This window comes from Procambarus clarkii, chromosome 10, assembly GCF_040958095.1.
Source record: "Procambarus clarkii isolate CNS0578487 chromosome 10, FALCON_Pclarkii_2.0, whole genome shotgun sequence".
Lineage (NCBI taxonomy): Eukaryota > Metazoa > Arthropoda > Malacostraca > Decapoda > Cambaridae > Procambarus > Procambarus clarkii.
The window spans coordinates 46,655,633-46,680,638 of NC_091159.1; the positions used below are offsets into that span (position 1 = coordinate 46,655,633).

The 25,006-nt window shown below is 44.9% G+C and overlaps 1 protein-coding gene across 1 annotated transcript in view; it reads right to left on the minus strand.

Annotated features, from left to right (window-relative positions):
• Positions 1-17,700, minus strand: part of LOC123773991 (cell adhesion molecule 2) — a gene marked incomplete in the record, with an annotated part of 140,893 nt that extends 123,193 nt beyond the window's left edge. Inside the window, 1 exon segment of the mRNA XM_069322001.1 lies at positions 16,656-17,700. Coding sequence (XP_069178102.1) covers positions 16,656-16,716 — 61 coding nt within the window.
• Between the last annotated feature and the right edge of the window lie 7,306 nt (positions 17,701-25,006).

Consider the following 25,006-nt stretch of genomic DNA (forward strand, 5'->3'; position numbering starts at 1 on the left):
GTTATAGTGCACTAGAAACTACATCAAATTGAATTGTAGATATAGAACAAATGTTATGGACAGTTTAGACGAAGATTAAGGTGTAGCAGAGGTGTAGCAGGAGCACCACCAGTGTACTGAAGCAAGAGAAGACTACCAGGACCACACAGCCGTATCCCCACACCAAGAACCCAGGGGTAAATTTATATTTTCCTTTAGTTCACTGTGTAAATGCTTACCCCTGTCTGTTATTGGTGATGAGGCGATAATGAGTTGTGTTAACCCGTCAAGTATGGCTCACCAGGCCTGGTGCGGGCCTCCCTCATGCCGAAGCCTTCTTGGGTTTTACATCAACGCTATCCACTGTATAGCCATCTTATGACTCGAGTCATACTAATATATTATCTGGGAATGAAAAGAGCCAGAGTAACACTGGTTCTGTCTGGAGCGTAAATGACCTCGTCCATCGTAGACTGTTGTAGAGTAAGACGCAACACAGTGCTTCCAGGAAACACTACAGCAGCGTATGTCGACGACGCAGCCTAGAGATGGCAACACCAACACTAATATAGTGTCGACGCATCCTAGAGATGGCAACACCAACACTAATATAGTGTCGACACAGCCTAGAGATGGCAACACCAACACTAATATAGTGTCGACACAGCCTAGAGATGGCAACACCACCACTAATATAGTGTCGACGCAGCCTAGAGATGGCAACACCAACACTAATATAGTGTCGACGCATCCTAGAGATGGCAACACCAACACTAATATAGTGTCGACACAGCCTAGAGATGGCAACACCAACACTAATATAGTGTCGACACAGCCTAGAGATGGCAACACCACCACTAATATAGTGTCGACACAGCCTAGAGATGGCAACACCAACACTAATATAGTGTCGACACAGCCTAGAGATGGCAACACCAACACTAATATAGTGTCGACACAGCCTAGCCTCACAAACCGCTTCCCCGAAGTCTGGTTCATGTTTTGACTATTTTTGAAGTGGATACAAGAGTCTACTAGCTTGTGATTCGCGTTAGCAGGCTTAGAGCTCATCTTACGCCTTACCCTACTAGTACTCCCTAGAACATGATCCGCCAGTCGGTTTACAACCAGGTCTTCAATTACCGATTAGTGAACAGCGGTACCCAGTCGACCCTATCTGCCGAGGGCTCGAACACGGGCCAGTATGAAGGCACTATCCCATACACCACAGGTAATGAACAGGCCCATAACACAAGCTCATCTCTAACTATTCTCAACTATTTCCTAGTCTTATCTATTCGGTCCACAAGGATACGTAACTGAAGAACAGACCTCCAGTCAAAGTTTGATATAGATTTCTGCAGTTTAAATAATAAATATATCTGGCGCAAGGGTTGTACTTATTTTGTTCTTAAACTAAGTAAACCACTATTCAAATTTGAAAGGACATGTACGAATATTCAGAGATAAACAGTCAACTGTTCACGCTAGAGATAAACAATACAATCCTTAAATTATGTTTTTCAGTGCCAATTGGCCGCTCATATTAAACAAAGTCGCAACGCTTTACAACAAATGATCCAGACTTGGGCAGAAAACTAAAAAGAGTTTGAAACAGAAAGTGCAAGATTTAGGCAGAAGGAAACAACGATGTGAAACAATTATGAGAGACAAGAGAGGAAATAAGAGACAAAGTCACGTTTGTATCAACAAAAGAAATCCAAGAGAAATAAAGAGCGGCTAAACTTGGCGGGAAATCAGGGACTCACCTATTGCTTGCAGGTTGATTATTGTACTTATTCTCTTCTCAAATAATCCTCGCATACACCCTTGTCCTAAAAATATTTATACAAAAATACTCATTATTTCATTACTAGGCTGCTTCCTTTGATTTACTTAAAACCATTCAAATAGCCTCAAATTCACCGCTTTCAAATCTAAAAAAGAATTTCTGTATCTGCTCGCAGATTTCAGTCAATTTGACAGAAAACATCTGGGAATTCCTGTGAGCATTAGATTAACTCGCCTCACCTGCTGATTGACCCCAGTGCTGAGCACCGCTCCCTCGCCTCCAGCAGCAGCAGCAGCGCTTCCTAAAGTTTATCGCAATAGGCTTCTCGCCTCTATACCGACTCGCCACACTAGGCCTTCACAAAGTTGGCACTTTGTTGGCACATTAGTGATTAGTTGATCAACTAATCACATGTTGGCACATTATTAGGTGAGTACTTACTAGGCTCCCCCCCTCTCTCTCTCTTTTTCAAATTTGTATTCAAAGGTATTCAATCTTCCTGTTCATAACAAAAATATCAATACAATATAATTTAAAATGTAAAATAGAAGAGAAAAAAAAGAGAGGAAACACAAAAATGTATCTTTGTGTTTAATACAGTAAACCTATGATTTTGTGGATCTTATATGTATGTGTATTATTACATATGTATATGTGTGTGTGTGTGTGTATTTTCTCATTGATACTGTTCACAGTTATTGTGATTTCCCTGTGTATTATTATCAATTATTATTACTATAAGAATGATATTCATATGTAATAGTCTTCCCTTCTCCTAGACGACCCACTTCCCGTTCTCTAACTCCCTCACTGGCTGTGATTCGAGAAATCTTTAAAAGATATAGCAAAAGCCAACGAGGAAAATAAAACAATTAGTAAGTTCCGCACCCTGGGAAGTTGGTGGGATGGGCGGGCCTGAGTTAAAAGTGAGAGTAGTCCCTTCAACTTTCACAAATACATTCAGTTCCAACTTAATACTCCGCGCGGCCCGGTTTCTAAAGAACAAACTTTCACTCGAGACTATTTTATATTGTGTCTCTTGCCAGTTAAGGCTGCTTCCTGGTAAGGATGTTTTCTTTAAAGGTTCTTTGGTGCCTTTCTATTAAATATATTTTGTTTTTAAGGCTGTTTTCTTCCTGTTAGAGATGTTTCTTGTTTTCTGTTGAGGCTATTGTCTGCTAAGGTTGTTTACTTCCAGTAAACACGTTTCCGAAGCTTTCTGTTAATACTGCTTAAATTCCTGTTAAAGATGTGTTCAGTTAAGGCTGCTCCCTGTCAAAGATATGTTCAGTTAAGGCTGCTTCCTGTCAAAGATATGTTCAGTTAAGGCAGCTTCCTGTCAAAGATATGTTCAGTTAAGGCTGCTTCCTGTCAAAGATATGTTCAGTTAAGGCAGCTTCCTGTTTAAGGTGTTCCCCACAACATGACATGTCCACTACCAGTTCAGTTCATGTTTACACTCAGCGCAGGAATAAAAGAATGATAACGACTGGGGTCGAGGACTCGATGAAGATCCCATTTATGATATTGACCTCATTAAACGAACCAGTTTGTAATCAACGCTTTCCTTTCAAGAATGTAAGAACTTTTCATTCACCTGGGCTCTGGGAGACTCGAACCCTGGACCCCACGCGTGTGAGGCAGAAGCTCAAATATATATATTAAATTGTTTACTTTTCATCTGTAATACCTAAACTATTTCTTTTAAAGTTATGAATTTTAAGCGTAGGCAAGGGTGGGAATTACAGACACACACACACACGTAAACATCCATTAGTGTGACATTATAATTCCCAGAATTAGGCTGGGGAATTGATATCTATGGCAAGTGATATCTCCAGTATCATCTGCAGGTAATGAATCCTCCAATGGTGAACATTCCAATTGTAAACTATGTGAACAAGAGCTGGGACATACTCTCCAACACTGTATCTGTGATTGTCCTGTTATAAGTGACTTCAGACCAAATGGTATGAGGTACTTTGAGCTCTGTAATTACTTCATACACTCAGGAATATTGGAAGATATTCTTGTGCTGTAACCAGATTTTGCTAGTGGAGGCTAATAGATCAGTCTTACACTTCATGTTCTTTCCTGATTTTTGCCTGAGTTGGTTTGTTTTTGTATTGAGGCAGGTATCAACCAGGTATCAACCAGGTATCAACCAGGTATCAACCAGGTATCAACCAGGTATCAACCAGGTAGGTATTTTCTCCCCTGATTCCATGTATGGCTAATCATCCTGTGAGATGGGAATATTAGATGAACTTATAGTTAGTTTTTGATCTACAATCGTTCATACAGAATAGTGTAGCAGCATATTGCTGTGTATACCTAAGTTTGTTAACAAAAAAATAAAAAAAAATAAAAAATACACAGACACAATAACAGAGGAAATAATTCAGTTTGCTGGTGCAAAAACAATTGCCTGGAGAATACATGGAGACACTGCATCAATGAACTATAATGATCTCATTATCAGACACCACCGTGACGCCCCCAACATAAGACGTGTCTGAAGTTAAAAATGGGTTATCTTGAGATGATTTCGGGGCTTTTTAGTGTCCCCGCGGCCCGGTCCTCGACCAGGCCTCCACCCCCAGGAAGCAGCCCGTGACAGCTGACTAACTCCCAGGTACCTATTTACTGCTAGGTAACAGGGGCATTCAGGGTGAAAGAAACTTTGCCCATTTGTTTCTGCCTCGTGCGGGAATCGAACCCGCGCCACAGAATTACGAGTCCTGCGCGTTATCCACCAGGCTACGAGGCCCTCCCTGGCTACTCCCGGGCTACTGGAAAAAAATTATATTTGCCAATCGTTGGCAACACATAATACCGGCGAGTCGATTTTTAATACTTTAAATATATTTCATAGTTGCAAATGAAAGTGGGTGGTTCACGTGTGTAGGGACCAATTAGGGGCTCCGGCGATATTAGGAGAGTACAAAGGATTCGAGCTGTGTCACCACGTCCCAAATGGCCTGGGGCCAGATTCACGAAAGCACTTACGCAAACACTTACGAACCTGTACATCTTTTCTCAATTTTAGGCGGCTTTGTTTACAATTATTAAACAGTTAATGAGCTCCGAAGCACCAGGAGGCTGTTTATAACAATAACAACAGTTGATTGGCAAGTTTTCATGCTTGTAAACTGTTCAATAAATGTAACCAAAGCCGTCAAAGATTGAGGAAAGATGTACACGTCCGTAAGTGCTTGCGTAAGTGCTTTCGTGAATCTGGCCCCTGGTTGTTGCATTCACAGCGTACCATTAGCACCAAGAAAGATGACAGGACACTTGAGGGAGACGCTAGATGAGGCAATGAAAGTTTATACTTTTAATTGACATACTATCCCGTTCTCTGTTTTGGGTCCTCTGGTAGGTTAGGATTAGGGCACTTTAGCACGACGGTTTCTTGGCGTTGGGAAACTTTAGGTGGACGGGCTTATCTATGAGAAAAATCTGTGGGGCAGGACGGGGGATCGAACCTAGGTGCTAAGGTCACACCAGACGGGCGCCGAGCCTCATGAACCACCACCACCACTGTGCTCCAAACATGTGCTTAGCGCTGGGTTGACACTCCATCTATAATAATAACAATTGTTATTGTTACAATAACAATTGTTATTGTAACCAGGTACAATAGTCGAATTATTGTTAAATAATATAAGTCTGTGAAAAGGGGATCTGTGGGAAAATAAGTTTTAGTATAAGGGGTTAGGAACCCCTTATAGTATAAGGGGTTGGGAACCCCCTTATAGTATAAGGGGTTGGGAACCCCTTATAGTATAAGGGGTTGGGAACCCCTTATAGTATAAGGGGTTGGGAACCCCTTATAGTATAAGGGGTTGGGAACCCCCTTATAGCATAAGGGGTTGCCGCAACCCCTTATACTATAAGGGGTTGCTGGAAAGGTTGGGTACCTCTGTTGTAAAGACAAATGCCGGTTTCAAGAGCGTCGTGGGCTCTCGCTCTTATATTGTGATTTATAAAGGTTTAACAAGACAAGAGCCATATGACATGACAGCCTGGCACTAGTGTGACGGACCTGGCACTAGTGTGACGGACCTGGCACTAGTGTGACGGACCTGGCACTAGTGTGACGGACCTGGCACTAGTGTGACGGACCTGGCACTAGTGTGACGGACCTGACACTAGTGTGACGGACCTGGCACTAGTGTGACGGACCTGGCACTAGTGTGACGGACCTGGCACTAGTGTGACGGACCTGGCACTAGTGTGACGGACCTGGCACTAGTGTGACGGACCTGACACTAGTGTGACGGACCTGGCACTAGTGTGACGGACCTGGTATTGGTGTGACGGACCGGGCACTAGTGTGACGGACCTGGCACTAGTGTGACGGACCTGGCACTAGTGTGACGGACCTGGCACTAGTGTGACGGACCTGACACTAGTGTGACGGACCTGGCACTAGTGTGACGGACCTGGCACTAGTGTGACGGACCTGGCACTAGTGTGACGGACCTGACACTAGTGTGATGGACCTGGCACTAGTGTGACGGACCTGGCACTAGTGTGACAGACCTGGCACTAGTGTGACGGACCTGGCACTAGTGTGACGGACCTGACACTAGTGTGACGGACCTGGCACTAGTGTGACAGACCTGGCACTAGTGTGACGGACCTGGCACTAGTGTGACGGACCTGACACTAGTGTGACGGACCTGGCACTAGTGTGACGGACCTGACACTAGTGTGATGGACCTGGCACTAGTGTGACGGACCTGACACTAGTGTGACGGACCTGGCACTAGTGTGACGAACCTGGCACTAGTGTGACAGACCTGGCACTAGTGTGACGGACCTGGCACTAGTGTGACGGACCTGGCACTAGTGTGACAGACCTGGCACTAGTGTGACGGACCTGGCACTAGTGTGACGGACCTGGCACTAGTGTGACAGACCTGGCACTAGTGTGACGGACCTGGTATTGGTGTGACGGACCTGACACTAGTGTGACGGACCTGGCACTAGTGTGACGGACCTGGCACTAGTGTGACAGACCTGGCACTAGTGTGACGGAGCTGGCACTAGTGTGACGGACCTGGCACTAGTGTGACAGACCTGGCACTAGTGTGACGGACCTGGTATTGGTGTGACGGACCTGACACTAGTGTGACGGACCTGGCACTAGTGTGACGGACCTGACACTAGTGTGACGGACCTGGCACTAGTGTGACGGACCTGGCACTAGTGTGACGGACCTGGCACTAGTGTGACTGACCTGACACTAGTGTGACGGACCTGGCACTAGTGTGACGGACCTGGTATTGGTGTGACGGACCTGACACTAGTGTGACGGACCTGGCACTAGTGTGACGGACCTGGCACTAGTGTGATGGACCTGGCACTAGTGTGACGGACCTGGTATTGGTGTGACGGACCTGACACTAGTGTGACGGACCAGGCACTAGTGTGACGGACCTGACACTAGTGTGACGGACCTGGCACTAGTGTGACGGACCTGGCACTGGTGTGACGGACCTGGCACTATTGTGACGGACCTGGCACTAGTGTGATGGACCTAACACTAGTGTGACGGAACTGGCACTAGTGTGACGGACCTGACACTAGTGTGACGGACCTGGTATTGGTGTGACGGACCTGACACTAGTGTGACGGACCTGGCACTAGTGTGATGGACCTGGCACTAGTGTCACGGACCTGGCACTAGTGTGACGGACCTGGCACTAGTGTGACGGACCTGGCACTAGTGTCACGGACCTGGCACTAGTGTCACGGACCTGGCACTAGTGTCACGGACCTGGCACTAGTGTCACGGACCTGGCACTAGTGTGACGGACCTGGCACTAGTGTCACGGACCTGGCACTAGTGTCACGGACCTGGCACTAGTGTGACGGACCTGTCACTAGTGTGACGGACCTGGCACTAGTGTGACGGACCTGGCACTAGTGTGACGGACCTGACACTAGTGTGACGGACCTGACACTAGTGTGACGGACCTGGCACTAGTGTGACGGACCTGGCACTAGTGTGACGGACCTGGCACTAGTGTGACGGACCTGACACTAGTGTGACGGACCTGACACTAGTGTGACGGACCTGGCACTAGTGTGACGGACCTGGCACTAGTGTGACGGACCTGGCACTAGTGTGACGGACCTGACACTAGTGTGACGGACCTAGCACTAGTGTGACGAACCTGGTATTGGTGTGACGGACCTGGCACTATTGTGATGGACCTGGCACTAGTGTGACGGACCTGGCACTAGTGTGATGGACCTGACACTAGTGTGATGGACCTGACACTAGTGTGACGGACCAGGCACTAGTGTGACGGACCTGGCACTAGTGTGACGGACCTGGCACTAGTGTGATGGACCTGACACTAGTGTGACGGACCTGACACTAGTGTGACGGGCGCTAACAACATTGCATCGTTGCACTTCGTAAGTTTTATTAAAGTTGCAAAGTTCCGTATCTCATCTGTTAGTGAGAATCGATGTATTATGAGGGAAGTTGAGGCTAAGTTTGGTGAGGGGAGAACTGACTTATAATGACGTCATCGTGTAGTGTGACCTGGTCACTGTGGTGGGGGTGTAGTGTGACCTGGTCACAGTGGTGGGGGTGTGACCTGGTCACTGTGGTGGGGGTGTGGTGTGACCTGATCACTGTGGTGGGGGTGTGGTGTGACCTGGTCAATGTGGTGGGGGTGTGGTGTGACCTGGTCACTGTGGTGGGGGTGTGGTGTGACCTGGTCACTGTGGTTGGGGTGTGGTGTGACCTGGTCACTGTGGTGGGGGTGTGGTGTGACCTGGTCACAGTGGTGGGGGTGGGGTGTGACCTGGTCACAGTGGTGGGGGTGTGACCTGGTCACTGTGGTGGGGGTGTAGTGTGACCTGGTCACAGTGGTAGGGGTGTAGTGTGACCTGGTCAATGTGGTGGGGGTGTGGTGTGACCTGGTCACTGTGGTGGGGGTGTGGTGTGACCTGGTCACTGTGGTGGGGGTGTGGTGTGACCTGGTCACTGTGGTGGGGGTGTGGTGTGACCTGGTCACAGTGGTGGGGGTGGGGTGTGACCTGGTCACAGTGGTGGGGGTGTGACCTGGTCACTGTGGTGGGGGTGTAGTGTGACCTGGTCACAGTGGTAGGGGTGTAGTGTGACCTGGTCACAGTGGTGGGGGTGTGGTGTGACCTGGTCACAGTGGTAGGGGTGTAGTGAGACCTGGTCACTGTGGTGGGGGTGTGGTGTGACCTGGTCACAGTGGTGGGGGTGTGGTGTGACCTGGTCACAGTGGTAGGGGTGTAGTGTGACCTGGTCACAGTGGTGGGGGTGTAGTGTGACCTGGTCACTGTGGTGGGGGTGAAGTGTGACCTGGTCACAGTGGTGGGGGTGTAGTGTGACCTGGTCACAGTGGTGGGGGTGTAGTGTGACCTGGTCACAGTGGTGGGGGTGTAGTGTGACCTGGTCACAGTGGTGGGGGTGTAGTGTGACCTGGTCAAAGTGGTGGGGGTGTAGTGTGACCTGGTCACTGTGGTGGGGGTGTAGTGGGACCTGGTCACAGTGGTGAGAGTGTAATGTGACCTGGTCACAGTGGTGGGGGTGTAGTGTGACCAGGTCACTGTGGTGGGGGTGTAGTGTGACCTGGTCACAGTGGTGGGAGTGTAATGTGACCTGGTCACAGTGGTGGGGGTGTAGTGTGACCTGGTCACTGTGGTGGGGGGTGTAGTGTGACCTGGTCACAGTGGTGGGGGTGTAGTGTGACCTGGTCACAGTGGTGGGGGTGTAGTGTGACCTGGTCACAGTGGGGGGGTGTAGTTTGACCTGGTCACAGTGTTGGGAGTGTAATGTGACCTGGTCACAGTGGTGGGGGTGTAGTGTGACCTGGTCACTGTGGTGGGGGGTGTAGTGTGACCTGGTCACAGTGGTGGGGGTGTAGTGTGACCTGGTCACAGTGGTGGGGGTGTAGTGTGACCTGGTCACAGTGGGGGGTGTAGTGTGACCTGGTCACAGTGGTGGGGGTGTAGTGTCACCTGGTCACAGTGGGGGGGTTGTAGTGTGACCTGGTCACAGTGGTGGGAGTGTAATGTGACCTGGTCACAGTGGTGGGGGTGTAGTGTGACCTTGTCACAGTGGTGGGGGTGTAGTGTCACCTGGTCACAGTGGTGGGGGTGTAGTGTGACCTGGTCACAGTGGTGGGGGTGTAGTGTGACCTGGTCACAGTGGGGGGTGTAGTGTGACCTGGTCACTGTGGTGGGGGTGTAGTGTGACCTGGTCACAGTGGTGGGGGTGTAGTGTGACCTGATCACAGTGGGGGGTGTAGTGTGACCTGGTCACAGTGGTGGGGGTGTGGTGTGACCTGGTCACAGTGGTGGGGGTGTAGTGTGACCTGGTCACAGTGGTGGGGGTGTAGTGTGACCTGATCACAGTGGGGGGTGTAGTGTGACCTGGTCACAGTGGTGGGGGTGTGGTGTGACCTGGTCACTGTGGTGGGGGTGTAGTGTGACCTGGTCACAGTGGTGGGGGTGTAGTGTGACCTGGTCACAGTGGGGGGGTGTAGTGTGACCTAATCATTGAGCATCACCTCACCAAACATACATACATCAACCCTCAACGATACTCTAAACATAATTTCCCTGGAAACAAATGACCAGAGAAGCCTAGTGCTGCCCGAGACTAGACGAGAAAGTCAAGCTTCTCTTCACAACATAAACCAGCCCTTTCACAAGCGTGTAAGGCTTCCGGCTTTTATGTTAAGCTTAGCATTACAGCCGTGAGTCTTAGGGACATCTGTGGTTTATATACAGGCATACTGAGTGTATAGTCTTGGGGACTCCGGTGTATGTTCCTGTTTTGGTGTACAGGGATATTCCTGCATGGAGCCTAATCCTCTGGCTGGACCACTAAATGTTTCTCATTCCTGTCCTACTTAGGCGGTGGATGAGTATTTATCATTCGTATGTTTGCTTCAGTAAGATTGTCCAATGTGTAGCAAATTCCTCTACGCTGTTGAATCTCGGTTGAAATTTTATTTGGTTTGTAACTCTGCGCTGTTAGATAATGTTCCAGTGGTCTGTTGGACATTTCTCCACCATATTGACATTTCCTCTCTTCTTATAGAGCCCGTAAGCCTATTTCCCATGCGCATGAGTTCTCAAGCCTGATGCACGGCAAGTGGACTTTTTCCAGTTTTTGGGGGGAATAATGTGTTCGTAATTGGTCGAATTCTTCTACCACCCCACAGATCATGATGTTCCTGCTGCTGTGATTACTGTTCAACATCTGCATTGTTCTATCTCTAATTATTTTCTTAATCTCTGCAAGGCTTTGTGGCATGTAAATGTCTGTATTCCTCTTCTTAGTTGCAAGTTTTGCAACTTCAATGTTCATTCCCTAATATTTCTAGAAGACTAGTTGACAGGTACTCGACGATCTTAGACATTTGAATCCCCTAAGACCGAAAACTGCTGAACTAGAAATCATAGTGACTCGCAAAATTGACGTGATGACCCGTTTTCTATTGGTGGGGCCTTGCAAAGGTTAGGTTCTGGCAGTTTGGTAGATCAGTTTAGCGACGTTGGCACCGCTCGAGAGGACAGGCTGTATATATACAGTATACAGTACTGTATATACAAATAGTACTGAGTGTAATCTTTGGGGCTCCTAAGGTTTTCATACAACTATACTGAGTGCAGTATAACAGGGGAAACTACTAAAAAGAGAAATGCAAAGAAAATTGGACATAAACCTTGAAACAAGAGACATTGAGACGATAGGAAGAGGAAAGTGAAGGAAAATAAGTGCGGCTACAGGAGGAGGATCACAGTGACAGGACTAGATCAAGATCCTGATCAAGATTCACAGTCTCCGTGGTGTAGTGGTAAGACACTCGCCTGGCGTTCCGCGAGCGCTATGTCATGGGTTCGTATCCTGGCCGGGGAGGATTTACTGGGCGCAATTCCTTAACTGTAGCCTCTGTTTAACGCAACAGTAAAATGTGTACTTGGATGAAAAAATGATTCTTCGCGGCAGGGGATCTTATTCCAGGGACCTGCCCGAAACGCTACGCGTACTAGTGGCTGTACAAGAATGTAACAACTCTTGTACATATCTCAAAAAAAAAAGATAATATCAGAATTAATCAGTATTAAGAGGGTGAATGAATACAATAATAAAATGAAGAACTTGAGGTGTGGGTGAAGAACTGAGGAAGAAAGAGTAGCTGGAGAAAGGAGGTACTGTGAAGAGGGAAGAACAAGCGTGAAGGGAAGGAGGAAGCAAGATGTGAACGGGTGAGAGAGAGAGAGAAGCTAATGATGGAGGGGAAGTGGGAAGACAGCAATTATTTTTACTTGGGGAGAGAACAAAGGAACCAACAGTGTCCAATGAGCCAGCTGAGTGGACCATAGATGGCCAGCTGGCGATGGTGAACTAACTCTCTCTCTCTCTCTCTCTCTCTCTCTCTCTCTCTCTCTCTCTCTCTCTCTCTCTCTCTCTCTCTCTCTCTCTCTCTCTCTCTCTCTCTCTCTTCAATTGTCATTCAACCCTGACCATTATTATTTTTAAGTGTAAACAGATTGAATTCAAATAAAGGTTTTAGAAGTGACTTAAAATGAGTTAACTTTAGTCGTGTCAAATTTAAGCAGATGATTTGGGAGCTTTTCTAGAGAAGGCCTGAGAGGTGAGCCAAGGCCTGAGAGGTGAGCCATAAGGTCATGACAGTGGGTAACTTTATGGTCGGGACGGGCGGGAGTTTAGTGCTGAATATTGACCATAAGGAACCGCGCCACCGACCACTGCCACCCACACGTGAGCCGCTACTTAAAATTTAATATATTTTTGCCCTGACAATATTTGGCGATATTCAGCTTTTCCCAATATCGCTCAGAAACTATATTGGCCAGTTCTGTAGAGTTTGGAACATCTTAATTAAGAGAAATATTTGTAAAATTTCCATTTTGCAATTTGAATGCATTTTAATTTGTCAAATTGAAGCGTTCAGGGTGAAGACTAGGCTACGCGCGGGAATTTGAATGGATATGGGTGTTTGGAGCGCGGTGGAGCGTGGCTTCAGGTGGTGGGGTCTATAGCTGTTTGTGTGGGCAAGTGGCTCTGTTAGTTGGTCTGTGTGGGCATGTTACCTAGCAGTAAAATAGGTACCTGGGTGTTAGTCAGCTGTCACGGGCTGCTTCCGGGGGGTGGAGACCTGGTCGAGGACTGGGCCGCGGGAACACTAAAGCCCCGAAATCATCTCAAGATAACCTCAAGAAGAAGAAGTGTCTCTGTTAGTAGGTCTGTGTGTGTGTCAGCTTCCCTAACAGTGACTAAGGGGATGTAAGCTCTAGCTCTTTATTCCCTACTCTGTAGCCATGTTGTATGCCTTCCATATTGTTGTAACTATTTCATATTGCTGTAACTATCCTCACGTTCGAATTCTTTGTCGAATCTGGTCTTAATGATGTGGATGGAGGTGGCTTCCGTAACGTCATTCAGTACAATATGTCTTATGAATCCCGGGTCAAGATAAAAATTTATTATATTTCTTTTATTGCATTATGAAGTTTCTGTTTGGATATGTTGCTATGATATATATATATATATATATATATATATATATATATATATATATATATATATATATATATATATATATATATATATATATATTGGTAGCAGTCTTTCTTGTAAACATATGTTGTTAAATATGACCGAAAAAGTAAAATTAATAATTCTAACACGATTTTTTTTCAATATTTCTTATGTTTTTCTTCACTGTCGGTGGTAATAAAAATATAAATTCTCCAAAATTCATTTTTATTAATGGTCTGCCGCCTAGAAGCGTTTCGTAAGGGCTTCTTACATTCTCAGAAACTTCTTTACACTTAACACTACACTTACGAACTACACTTGATACACTGTGTATGTAACATTTGACATAACACTTGCTTTTTATTGGTCTGGGGAGGTGGGTATTGTTTTTGTGTATACTAGGAAGGAGTGAAGGATGGTGATTAAAAATATAGTGTTATTTCTTAACTGCCCGAGAAGTTTCCAGTTACCTTAGCACCAAACATCTCGCAGCTTTGTCCTGCTTCGTTCACTTCAAGGCATTTAATATTGGAATTAGAAACCATATATTTAAATAGTATATGATATTCCCGTATTGTTTTCTGACCTCAACTGCTCTATATTCAGGCTAGAACATTAGAACATTCTCAGGATTCAGTCAATTAAGTCAATATTGTCACCACTCAGTAGGGTCAAGTCTGGAGCATTAGCGAAGCCTCATCACCCATTGGTAAAATGTCTTCTTCATTCTTAACGTTCAAGAAACAAGTTGAGAGGTCAAGTGATATTGCTTTCTTGATCACCCGTGAATGTTTCTCCAGTTTGTGGAGTTGCTTTGTATTGTTTCTCGTTTAAGATTGTTCTTACGTGTTTAGGGAATGTTGATGAGTGTGTTTGGCGGTACATGATTGGCACAGGTCACCGGCCAAGCACAGAGCCGCGTTTGACAAGCACAGTGCTCAAGACTTACCCACCGGCGCTAATATAATGATACTTGACTCTGAATGCCATCCTCCCTCCCTCTCTCTCCTCCTTCCCGTCCCCTCTCCCTCCTCCTGTCCCCTCTCCCTGCCTCCTCTCCCTCCACCTACCACCCTTCTTTTTTTAATCTCTCTCTGTCTCTCTCTCTCTTGGAATCGGGCAGAAAAAATGACCCGAGGGTTGACATTACAGAACCGATTACCAGACGACCACATGAAACGAATATAAAAAATGTTCATGTGCAAATGCATATGCAAGGTTGGTCAACATAAGATCGGATTAGAATCTGAACAGAGCCGTTCAGGACGATGTATACCACATATGTCAGACCGTTACTGGATTATGAAGAAACATTAGAGCCCGTATCTTGTTATACACACAAAAACAAAAGTTTACAAAGTCTAGAGATATGTGACTTAGACTTGTCCCAGAGCCAAGAGATATGATTTACACAACACAATAACACACGGGTACATGACCTTCCGTGTACCACACAGGTACTCTGCCCCTCCTCATACCTGGACAAATCAGTATTTGAAGAAATCATGTCCGGTCACTACTACTGCTGATACACTTGTGGACACCTGTTGTGGAACTAATGGACCCGCATTATGTATATGAATTTTTAATATTCCAAAACATGTGTACATTCTAATCGTGAGATCTGTCACCATATTTGTTTTGAAAACAGTTTTGAAACTGAAAATAGTGATATATATATATATATATATATATATATATATATATATATATATATATATATATATATATATATATATATATATATATATATATATGTCGTACCTAGTAGCCAGAACGCACTTCTCAGCCTACTATGCAAGGCCCGATTTGCCTAATAAGCCAAGTTTTCATGAATTAATTGTTTTTCGACTACCTAACCTACCTAACCTAACCTAACCTAACTTTTTCGGCTACCTAACCAAACCTAACCTATAAAGATAGGTTAGGTTAGGTTAGGTAGGGTTGGTTAGGTTCGGTCATATATCTACGTTAATTTTAACTCCAATAAAAAAAAAATTGACCTCATACATAATGAAATGGGTAGCTTTATCATTTCATAAGAAAAAAATTAGAAAAAATATATTAATTCAGGAAAACTTGGCTTATTAGGCAAATCGGGCCTTGAATAGTAGGCCAAAAAGTGAGTTCTGGCTACTAGGTACGACATATATATATATATATATATATATATATATATATATATATATATATATATATATATATATATATATATATATATGTCGTACCTAGTAGCCAGAACGCACTTCTCAGCCTACTATTCAAGGCCCGATTTGCCTAATAAGCCAAGTTTTCATGAATTAATTGTTTTTCGACTACCTAACCTACCTAACCTAACCTAACTTTTTCTGCTACCTAACCTAACCTAACCTATAAAGATAGGTTAGGTTAGGTTAGGTTAGGTAGGGTTGGTTAGGTTTGGTCATATATCTACGTTAATTTTAACTCCAATAAAAAAATATTGACCTAATGCATAATGAAATGGGTAGCTATATCATTTCATAGGAAAAAAATTAGAGAAAAAATATTAATTCTGGAAAACTTGGCTTATTAGGCAAATTAGGCTGAGAAGTGCGTTCTGGCTACTAGGTACGACATATATATATATATATATATATATATATATATATATATATATATATATATATATATATATATATATATATATATATATATATATATATATATATATGAGATGGGGTATGTTAAATGAGTGTTAGAGCCCACCGTTGTTGATATATTTTGAGTGAATCACCCCCCATAGCCTCATGTTTATAGGCTAGACGAGTCACTAGGCTGGGAGGAATCCAGAGAGGGAGTTTAATTCCCTGAATCATAGTCATGGATTCCACGACACGGCATAGATTAACCCATTATATACTTATCAACGTTCACAACCCAGGTTACTACACTACCACTCTTCTGGTCAGAAAAAAGGTGTCCAGCAACTGGACACCCTCATAAATACTGTCAAGCAGTATTCTCCCTCGCGATAGCAAGTGGACGATTAAATGCGACCTCAGCGCACTATATAGATTTGCTGAACAAAAATTTGACCACTTACGGGCTATTCATACCCGTGCCACCTCTTGGGTGGCTTAATTTTTGTCAAGTAATCACAGCGCAGGAATCACTTGCAGTGAGCATTCTAATTCAATGCCCACGGAATATCCTGTGGTATAAACAAAAATCGAAGCCACACCTCCCGGAACGTGAGACGCGAAGTAAACTGCTCTGAAAAAAGTCTGATGAATGTGTTGTGTGAAGAGATACAACGTTGTGAGGTGTTGTGAGGTATTGTGAGGTTACCTTGGAGGAGGAGAGCGGTGAGTGTGGTCCAGGTGAGGAAGCTGATCCTCCTGTAGTCCATGCCGGCGTCTCCACCTTCTCCGGAGAGCCTCCAGCACACCCGGGGCACGCCTCCACCAGCCTCCCCGATGCCCTGCAGCCGCCCCGCAGGAAGACACTTTACTCCAGTATAGTCTGAGAGGAGCCCCGGCCCGTGCTTGTTTATAGGGCCTCGAGGAGTGGCACCTACTGAAGCGGGTGCCTCGAGGAGTGGCACCTACTGAAGCGGGTACCTCGAGGAGTGGCACCTACTGAGGCGGGTACCTCGAGGAGTGGCACCTACTGAAGCGGGTACCTCGAGGAGTGGCACCTACTGAAGCGGGTGCCTCTAGGAGTGGCACCTACTGAGGCGGGTGCCTTGAGGAGTGGCACCTACTGAAGCGGGTGCCTCTAGGAGTGGCACGTACTGAGGCGGGTGCCTCTAGGAGTGGCACCTACTGAAGCGGGTGCCTCTAGGAGTGGCACCTACTGAGACGGGTGCCTTGAGGAGTGGCACCTACTGAAGCGGGTGCCTCTAGGAGTGGCACCTACTGAGACGGGTGCCTCTAGGAGTGGCACCTACTGAAGCGGGTGCCTCTAGGAGTGGCACCTACTGAGACGGGTACCTCGAGGAGTGGCACCTACTGAAGCGGGTGCCTCTAGGAGTGGCACCTACTGAGCCGGGTGCCTCGACTGCATCTTAAGTGTCGGGCTTCGATTACACACTCTCCTCTGGCTTATTTATCCCCTCAACCCGATGGCTTTATTTGCTTCCCAACTCCTACATGCAGATATATCTGTGTAGTCTTTTGAATTACATTTCCTTTTGTAAGTACTTTGTAACTTATATTTATATGACACTTATATTTCAACTTTTGTTTAATGTCACTAATTTAGAGTCCTCGAGCGGTGTAATCAGTAATTGTAAATGAACTCATTTAATGAGGGTGTTATTGGTGTATGAGAAGTGACGCGTGGAGCCAGGCACCGGCGCCACCACTGACAGACGTCCTCCTCCCACAGCCGCGGCCACCACACTGACAACTTACTCTCACCAATTGCCAGCTCCGCCCACCTCTCACTTGCCCACCTCCACCCACTAGTCGCACTTATTCTTGCCCACCTCCACCCACTGCTCTCACTAGCCCACCTCCACCCACTACTCTCACTTATTCTTGCCCACCTCCACCCACTGCTCTCACTAGCCCACCTCTACCCACTACTCTCACTTATTCTTGCCCACCTCCACCCACTGCTCTCACTGTGTGCACACTACATTATTAAAACAGTTAACACTGAAAAGCATCACTGAGAGTACTCAGAGTATGGGTAACGATGTGTATCAGTGCTATACCGACGGCTCTGTAGAAGAAGGTGGACGATGTACCGGATGTGCATGTAACATATTGTACCACCCCATTTTTGGAGGACGGGCTGCATATTTGAACAATCTTCTCTCGTACATACAACAATGAAGCGCGTCAATGACTGGGAAAGTACAACTCAAACCGAACTTGCAGGTATATACCTTGCCACTGAATTTTTAAAAGACAAAGGCAGTGGACTTATATACTGTGACTCGCAGAGTGCACTCCTGGCATTGAACGCACATAGTAGTGACACCCAGAAAATAGTCAGTGATATTCGAATGAATGTTTTAGCTGCTAAAGAAAACAGATTTGAGATTAAATTCCTATGGATACCATCACATGTTGGCATCTCAAGGCATGACACTGTTGATATGCTTGCTAAGACAGCCTGCAGAAAACCAGTGGTAGAAATTGATATGGGTGTTTCATTAGCAATGACAAAGAGAATACTTAAACAAATATCTAACAAAAATCTCACCGACCTAACAAATTCTCAAAGACCTGAAAGTTGTAGCATTAAATATTATGATAGATATCGTGAGGAGACATTCACATATGGGACTAATAGAACAAGAACCCGGCAATGTGATATTATAGTGACCAGAATACGCCTGGGATATAGACGTATCTGGAAGCTTTCTCAAAACCCAAATGTCGAGTACACAATGTGTCAACTTTGTGAAAGAGAAAACATGCACTCTCTTGAACATTATATTGTAGAATGTCCCATACTGACTGACTTTCGCCCTCCTGGGCTAAGGTATGCTGAACTCTGTAATTACTATATGAGTACTGGAACACTTGATGATATATTGGACTTGTATCCAAGATTGACCATGTAATATATCAATTATACAATGTATATATATGATGTAACTATATAACCTGAGCTTGTAAAAGCACCTTCATCACCTTCAGTGATTAAGTGCTTAATTGCACACTAGTTTCTTTATCAGCTACCTCACCCTGTCAGAGTAAATGAGACAAATGTATGTGAATGTATGTGTGTGTGTGTATATATGTATGTATATGTGTGTGTGTGTGTGTGTGTGTGTATGTATATGTATGGGTATAAAGTATATATGGAAGCTGATCAGAATTACATTTCACCTTTGCGAATGTACATTAATGACACTATGTAAAAGACACATCAAACACTTTATGTAGGGCATACGTAAATCTGTGTATCTATGTATTTACGTATGTAGGTTAGCTTAGCATTTCAAAAGCACCGAATCACCTTCTGTGGTTGAGTGTTCAATAAACCCTTGAACTATATGTTTAACACTTCTCTAACCCTGTCCATGGAGGACAGAAGAAAATGTATATATGCTGGTTAGCATTGTAAATGTGTGGCCACGTCTGTGGTAGAAAAAAAAACTGCTCTCACTAGCCCACCTCCACCCACTACTCTCACTTATTCTTGCCCACCTCCACCCACTAGTCTCACTTATTCTTGCCCACCTCCACCCACTACTCTCACTTATTCTTGCCCACCTCCACCCACTACTCTCACTTATTCTTGCCCACCTCCACCCACTACTCTCACTTATTCTTGCCCACCTCCACCCACTAGTCTTACCCATTCTTGCCCACCTCCACCCACTAGTCTTACCCATTCTTGCCCACCACCACCCACTAGTCTTACCCATTCTTGCCCACCTCCACCCACTAGTCTTACCCATTCTTGCCCACCTCCACCCACCTCACACAACCTCCCCTCACCCATCTGCCCCACCCGCAGAGGGAACACAGGTGGAAGTAAGAACCGCAAAATGAGTTGAAAGAAATATAAGAAACTCCCCATTTGCTGTACAAGATGGTCAACAAGTAGAATGACTGGAAGAAGAAGAATTGTGGAAAACCACCTTCATTACAATCTTAAAGCCAGACACGACAAAGAATTCCACCGTCAGGAAAGTTTTAAACCAGAAGAGGAAAGGTAGAACAAGGGGCAGGAGGCGGGGCATGAGGAGCCAGCCCTCATTAACCCGGCCAACCGTTAAATGAACTACCCTCCCCCGTCCTGGCACTGGCGACGTCCTGGCTCGTGCTACGGAGGAACGCTATAATTCCCGCTGTCGGGGACAGGTAGGTAGTTATCAGGAGGGAAAAGCTCCAAGCGATCATGACTATATAGCACTGGGAAGGGGTCGGGATAAGGAATTGAGATGGGACGGAGGGAGAGAGGAATGGTGCCCAACCACTTGGACAGTAGGGGATTGAATGCCGTCCTGCATGAAGCGAGACCGTCGCTCTACCGTCCAGTCAAAGTGGCCGGGGGTTGTCAGCGACGGTAAGCCACCAGCCACTTTGCTGGGGGAACTTGCACTTTCCCCGGCAAGATATGGCAAGCTCCATATAGATATGATATGATATGGCAAGAAAAAAACATTTTTTTTATATAAACTGTGTTTTTCATGTGAGATAAATCTTCGAAACCTCATTACCGAATGCTTTGAAATTTTGACACGATGTTACATTCGAATAGGCGCGTGTTTTTATATACCTACTATATACATGCCTTACCTGTGACGAAAAAAACTTTTTTTTTTAATTAAACAGTGCCATCTGTTAGACATAAGAGCAACACACGCTGTATTCTCCGAAAGTTCTTCACCGATTGCTTTGAAATTGTGACACAACGTTCCATTCGAATATGCGCGTGTTTGTATATACCTACTACATGGATGCCACACCTGTGACAGGTAAAAACATGTTTTTTTTTCAAAAACAGTGCCATCTGTTGCACGTAATAGCAACACACGCTATACTAAATATGTTAAGAATTCCATTTCAATGTTTCCGATTTCATTGATAAATTTAATTTTCATAGATTCCGAATTTTTGTATTTTGATATAATTATTTTGTGTGACATTGCGTTGGAATTGAGCTGTGTTGTTTACCATGCCGTTCATTTCGTGAGTATAGTTTATTTTTTTTTTTATTTACACACACACATATACACAGGAAGCCGGCCGGCCGAGCGGACAGCACGCTGTACACGTGATCCTGGGTTCGATCCCGGGCGCCGGCGAGAAACGATGGGCAGAGTTTCTTTCACCCTATGCCCCTGTTACCTAGCAGTAAATAGGTACCTGGGAGTTAGTCAGCTGTCACGGGCTGCTTCCTGGGGTGTGTGTGTTTGTGTGGGGTGTGGGGAAAAAATAGTAGTAGTAGAAACAGTCGATTGACAGTTGAGAGGCGGGACCAAAGAGCCAGAGCTCAACCCCCGGAAGCACAACTATGTGAGTACACACGTCTACTCACATTTAAGTTAGTGCACATATAAAAGTACATACAGACGCACACATACAAGAAGCAAGAGGCATATAACAGTACATACAGACGCACACATACAAGAAGCAAGAGACATATAACAGTACATACAGAAGCACACATACAAGAAGCAAGAGACATATAACAGTACATACAGACGCACACATACAAGAAGCAAGAGACATATAACAGTACATACAGAAGCACACATACAAGAAGCAAGAGACATATAACAGTACATACAGACGCACACATACAAGAAGCAAGAGACATATAACAGTATATAACAGTACATACAGACGCACACATACAAGAAGCAAGAGACATATAACAGTACATAGAGAAGCACACATACAAGAAGCAAGAGACATATAACAGTACATACAGAAGCACACATACAAGAAGCAAGAGACATATAACAGTACATACAGACGCACACATACAAGAAGCAAGAGACATAACAGTACATACAGAAGCACACATACAAGAAGCAAGAGACATATAACAGTACATACAGAAGCACACATACAAGAAGCAAGAGACATATAACAGTACATACAGAAGCACACATACAAGAAGCAAGAGACATATAACAGTACATACAGAAGCACACATACAAGAAGCAAGAGACATATAACAGTACATACAGAAGCACACATACAAGAAGCAAGAGACATATAACAGTACATACAGAAGCACACATACAAGAAGCAAGAGACATATAACAGTACATACAGAAGCACACATACAAGAAGCAAGAGACATATAACAGTACATACAGAAGCACACATACAAGAAGCAAGAGACATATAACAGTACATACAGAAGCACACATACAAGAAGCAAGAGACATATAACAGTACATACAGACGCACACATACAAGAAGCAAGAGACATATAACAGTACATAGAGAAGCACACATACAAGAAGCAAGAGACATATAACAGTACATACAGAAGCACACATACAAGAAGCAAGAGACATATAACAGTACATACAGACGCACACATACAAGAAGCAAGAGACATAACAGTACATACAGAAGCACACATACAAGAAGCAAGAGACATATAACAGTACATACAGAAGCACACATACAAGAAGCAAGAGACATATAACAGTACATACAGAAGCACACATACAAGAAGCAAGAGACATATAACAGTACATACAGAAGCACACATACAAGAAGCAAGAGACATATAACAGTACATACAGAAGCACACATACAAGAAGCAAGAGACATATAACAGTACATACAGAAGCACACATACAAGAAGCAAGAGACATATAACAGTACATACAGAAGCACACATACAAGAAGCAAGAGACATATAACAGTACATACAGAAGCACACATACAAGAAGCAAGAGACATATAACAGTACATACAGAAGCACACATACAAGAAGCAAGAGACATATAACAGTACATACAGACGCACACATACAAGAAGCAAGAGACATATAACAGTACATACAGAAGCACACATACAAGAAGCAAGAGACATATAACAGTACATACAGACGCACACATACAAGAAGCAAGAGACATATAACAGTACATACAGAAGCACACATAGACACACAAGAATCTGTACTAAGATCCTCTCTGATCCTAATATACACCATCGACCTAACAGAGAGTAAAGAGCCTCATTCATATCCATGCGTGCGGATGATGTGGAACTAATGAGGAGAATAATGACAGAGGAGGAGGAGGACTGTGGCATGATGCGAGAGGTCGTGGACGAGTGCCAGATGTGGCGTGAAGGATGGCTTCTAGACTCCAGCCCGGACAAGTGCAAGGTTATGAAGAACGCGACCCCCCGATACCACCAGAACAAGCTGAGGGCACGAGGTGTTCTTCAATCAGAGGAAATAACGTAGTAAACTTAACCCCCAAATTTAATGAGAGAGTCGATTAAGGCAGCGTCTGGGATGCTCTCGGACGTAGGTTCGAATCCTCGCCACGGCTCTTGTGGATTTGTTCATTTAATGAGAGTTATATATTAGGAGAATACGGTCAGCGGGCACCAGGCCGGCACGGTCAGCGGGCACCAGGCCGGCACGGTCAGCGGGCACCAGGCCGGCACGGTCAGCGGGCACCAGGCCGGCACGTAGGACTAGAAAACCAGTCCAGCGCTCGCTAGTGCAGTCGGGTTCGTTCTCAACTTGCATTCGGAAATTCTTGGTTCGAATCCCACGCGGGACACAAATAATTGGGCACGTTTCGTATCACCTAGTGCCTCTGTTCACCTAGCAGTATATTGGTGCCCAGAAGTTAGTCAGCTTATTGTTGGGTTGCATCCTGCGGAGTGTCCATAGTTCAACCTTGAGGGGGACCTCGATATAAGCCTATCATATATATAAACACAGGCTACCTGTCCCCGACAAAATGAATTAAATATCGTCAGATTAAACTAGAGAATGTCCAGAGATGGACAACGAGGCCTCTTCCCCGAACATCCCAGGGAACTGACCACACTTGAGGAAGGAAGAAGCAGGGGAGATATGATAACGGTATACAAGATATTTTGGGAGAGTGATATAATAAACAAGACACCGTGTTCAACACGTGTTAGAGTGAAGGCCCACACTTGAGACCCAAGTCAACCACAGAAGTCTCTGATGACAGGAAAGAGAGGAGAGTCATTGATAAGAGGGAGAAGTTAATAATCAGAGGCCTGAGAGATGATACATTGATCAGAGGCAGGAAAGCCACTGGTCAGGAGTAAATGCGTGCCTAAGTCTTCAGAGTATAAAAAATGGCTGTTGTTCCCCTCAAAGTTTGCTTAGACCTTTGACAGCTTAAAGACGTCTTGAAGGACACGTGAAGGCTGCCGACACATCTCGTTCTCTTGAATCTCCCTAAACAAAACACAGTGGGTTTACCTAACTAAAAAGCGTCACAGCCTAGGCTACCCACCCAACCTGCCGGAGCCGGTACTCATTAGTCCATTGTCCTTGGACTAGGACAATGGTATACCTAGTATACCTAGGTCATAACAGTATTTGTGTGTACGTCTGATACCATACTACTTGTATAAAGGAGGAAATGTATATGTTTATCTCTCAGAATGTTTGGTAATATCTTTATTGTTTGTGATGTGTGTGTATGTATGTATTAACACGATGTACTGAACGGGGTGAGAATAGCTTGAGCTACCTCATCCCTTTGTGTGTATTTTACCTCAATAAACTTATTTCAATTTCAATTTCAATTTCAATTTCAATAGTCCATAAAAGCGTCAATACTAAGAGGGTTTTCATTTTCCTAACCCACCGCAGGAGGGCGCGAGGCTACTGCTGCAAGAGTTACCACACAGCCTAGTACCCACATAAACACTAACACTTAAGTAATACACAAATCAAACATGAACAGCATATGATATATTGCAAAGTATAAGCACCACATTTAGGAACGGGAGCGAGGAATCATTTAGAACACAAATACTATACAGCTTATGAGAAACCAGATCTAGAATATGCAACTCCAGCGCCGGCATCCCAGCAGGCCCTGTGAAGCAGGATATATTAAGAGCTAAACAAAACCATTGGAAACATGTAAGGAAATATTTGTATTCAGTGACGGTGGCAAGCACATGCAGGGCGTGTGAAGCAGTAGTCGCGGAATGTGTTAAGTCCACAGCAAGTATGAAAGCACTAGAACATCAGGACAA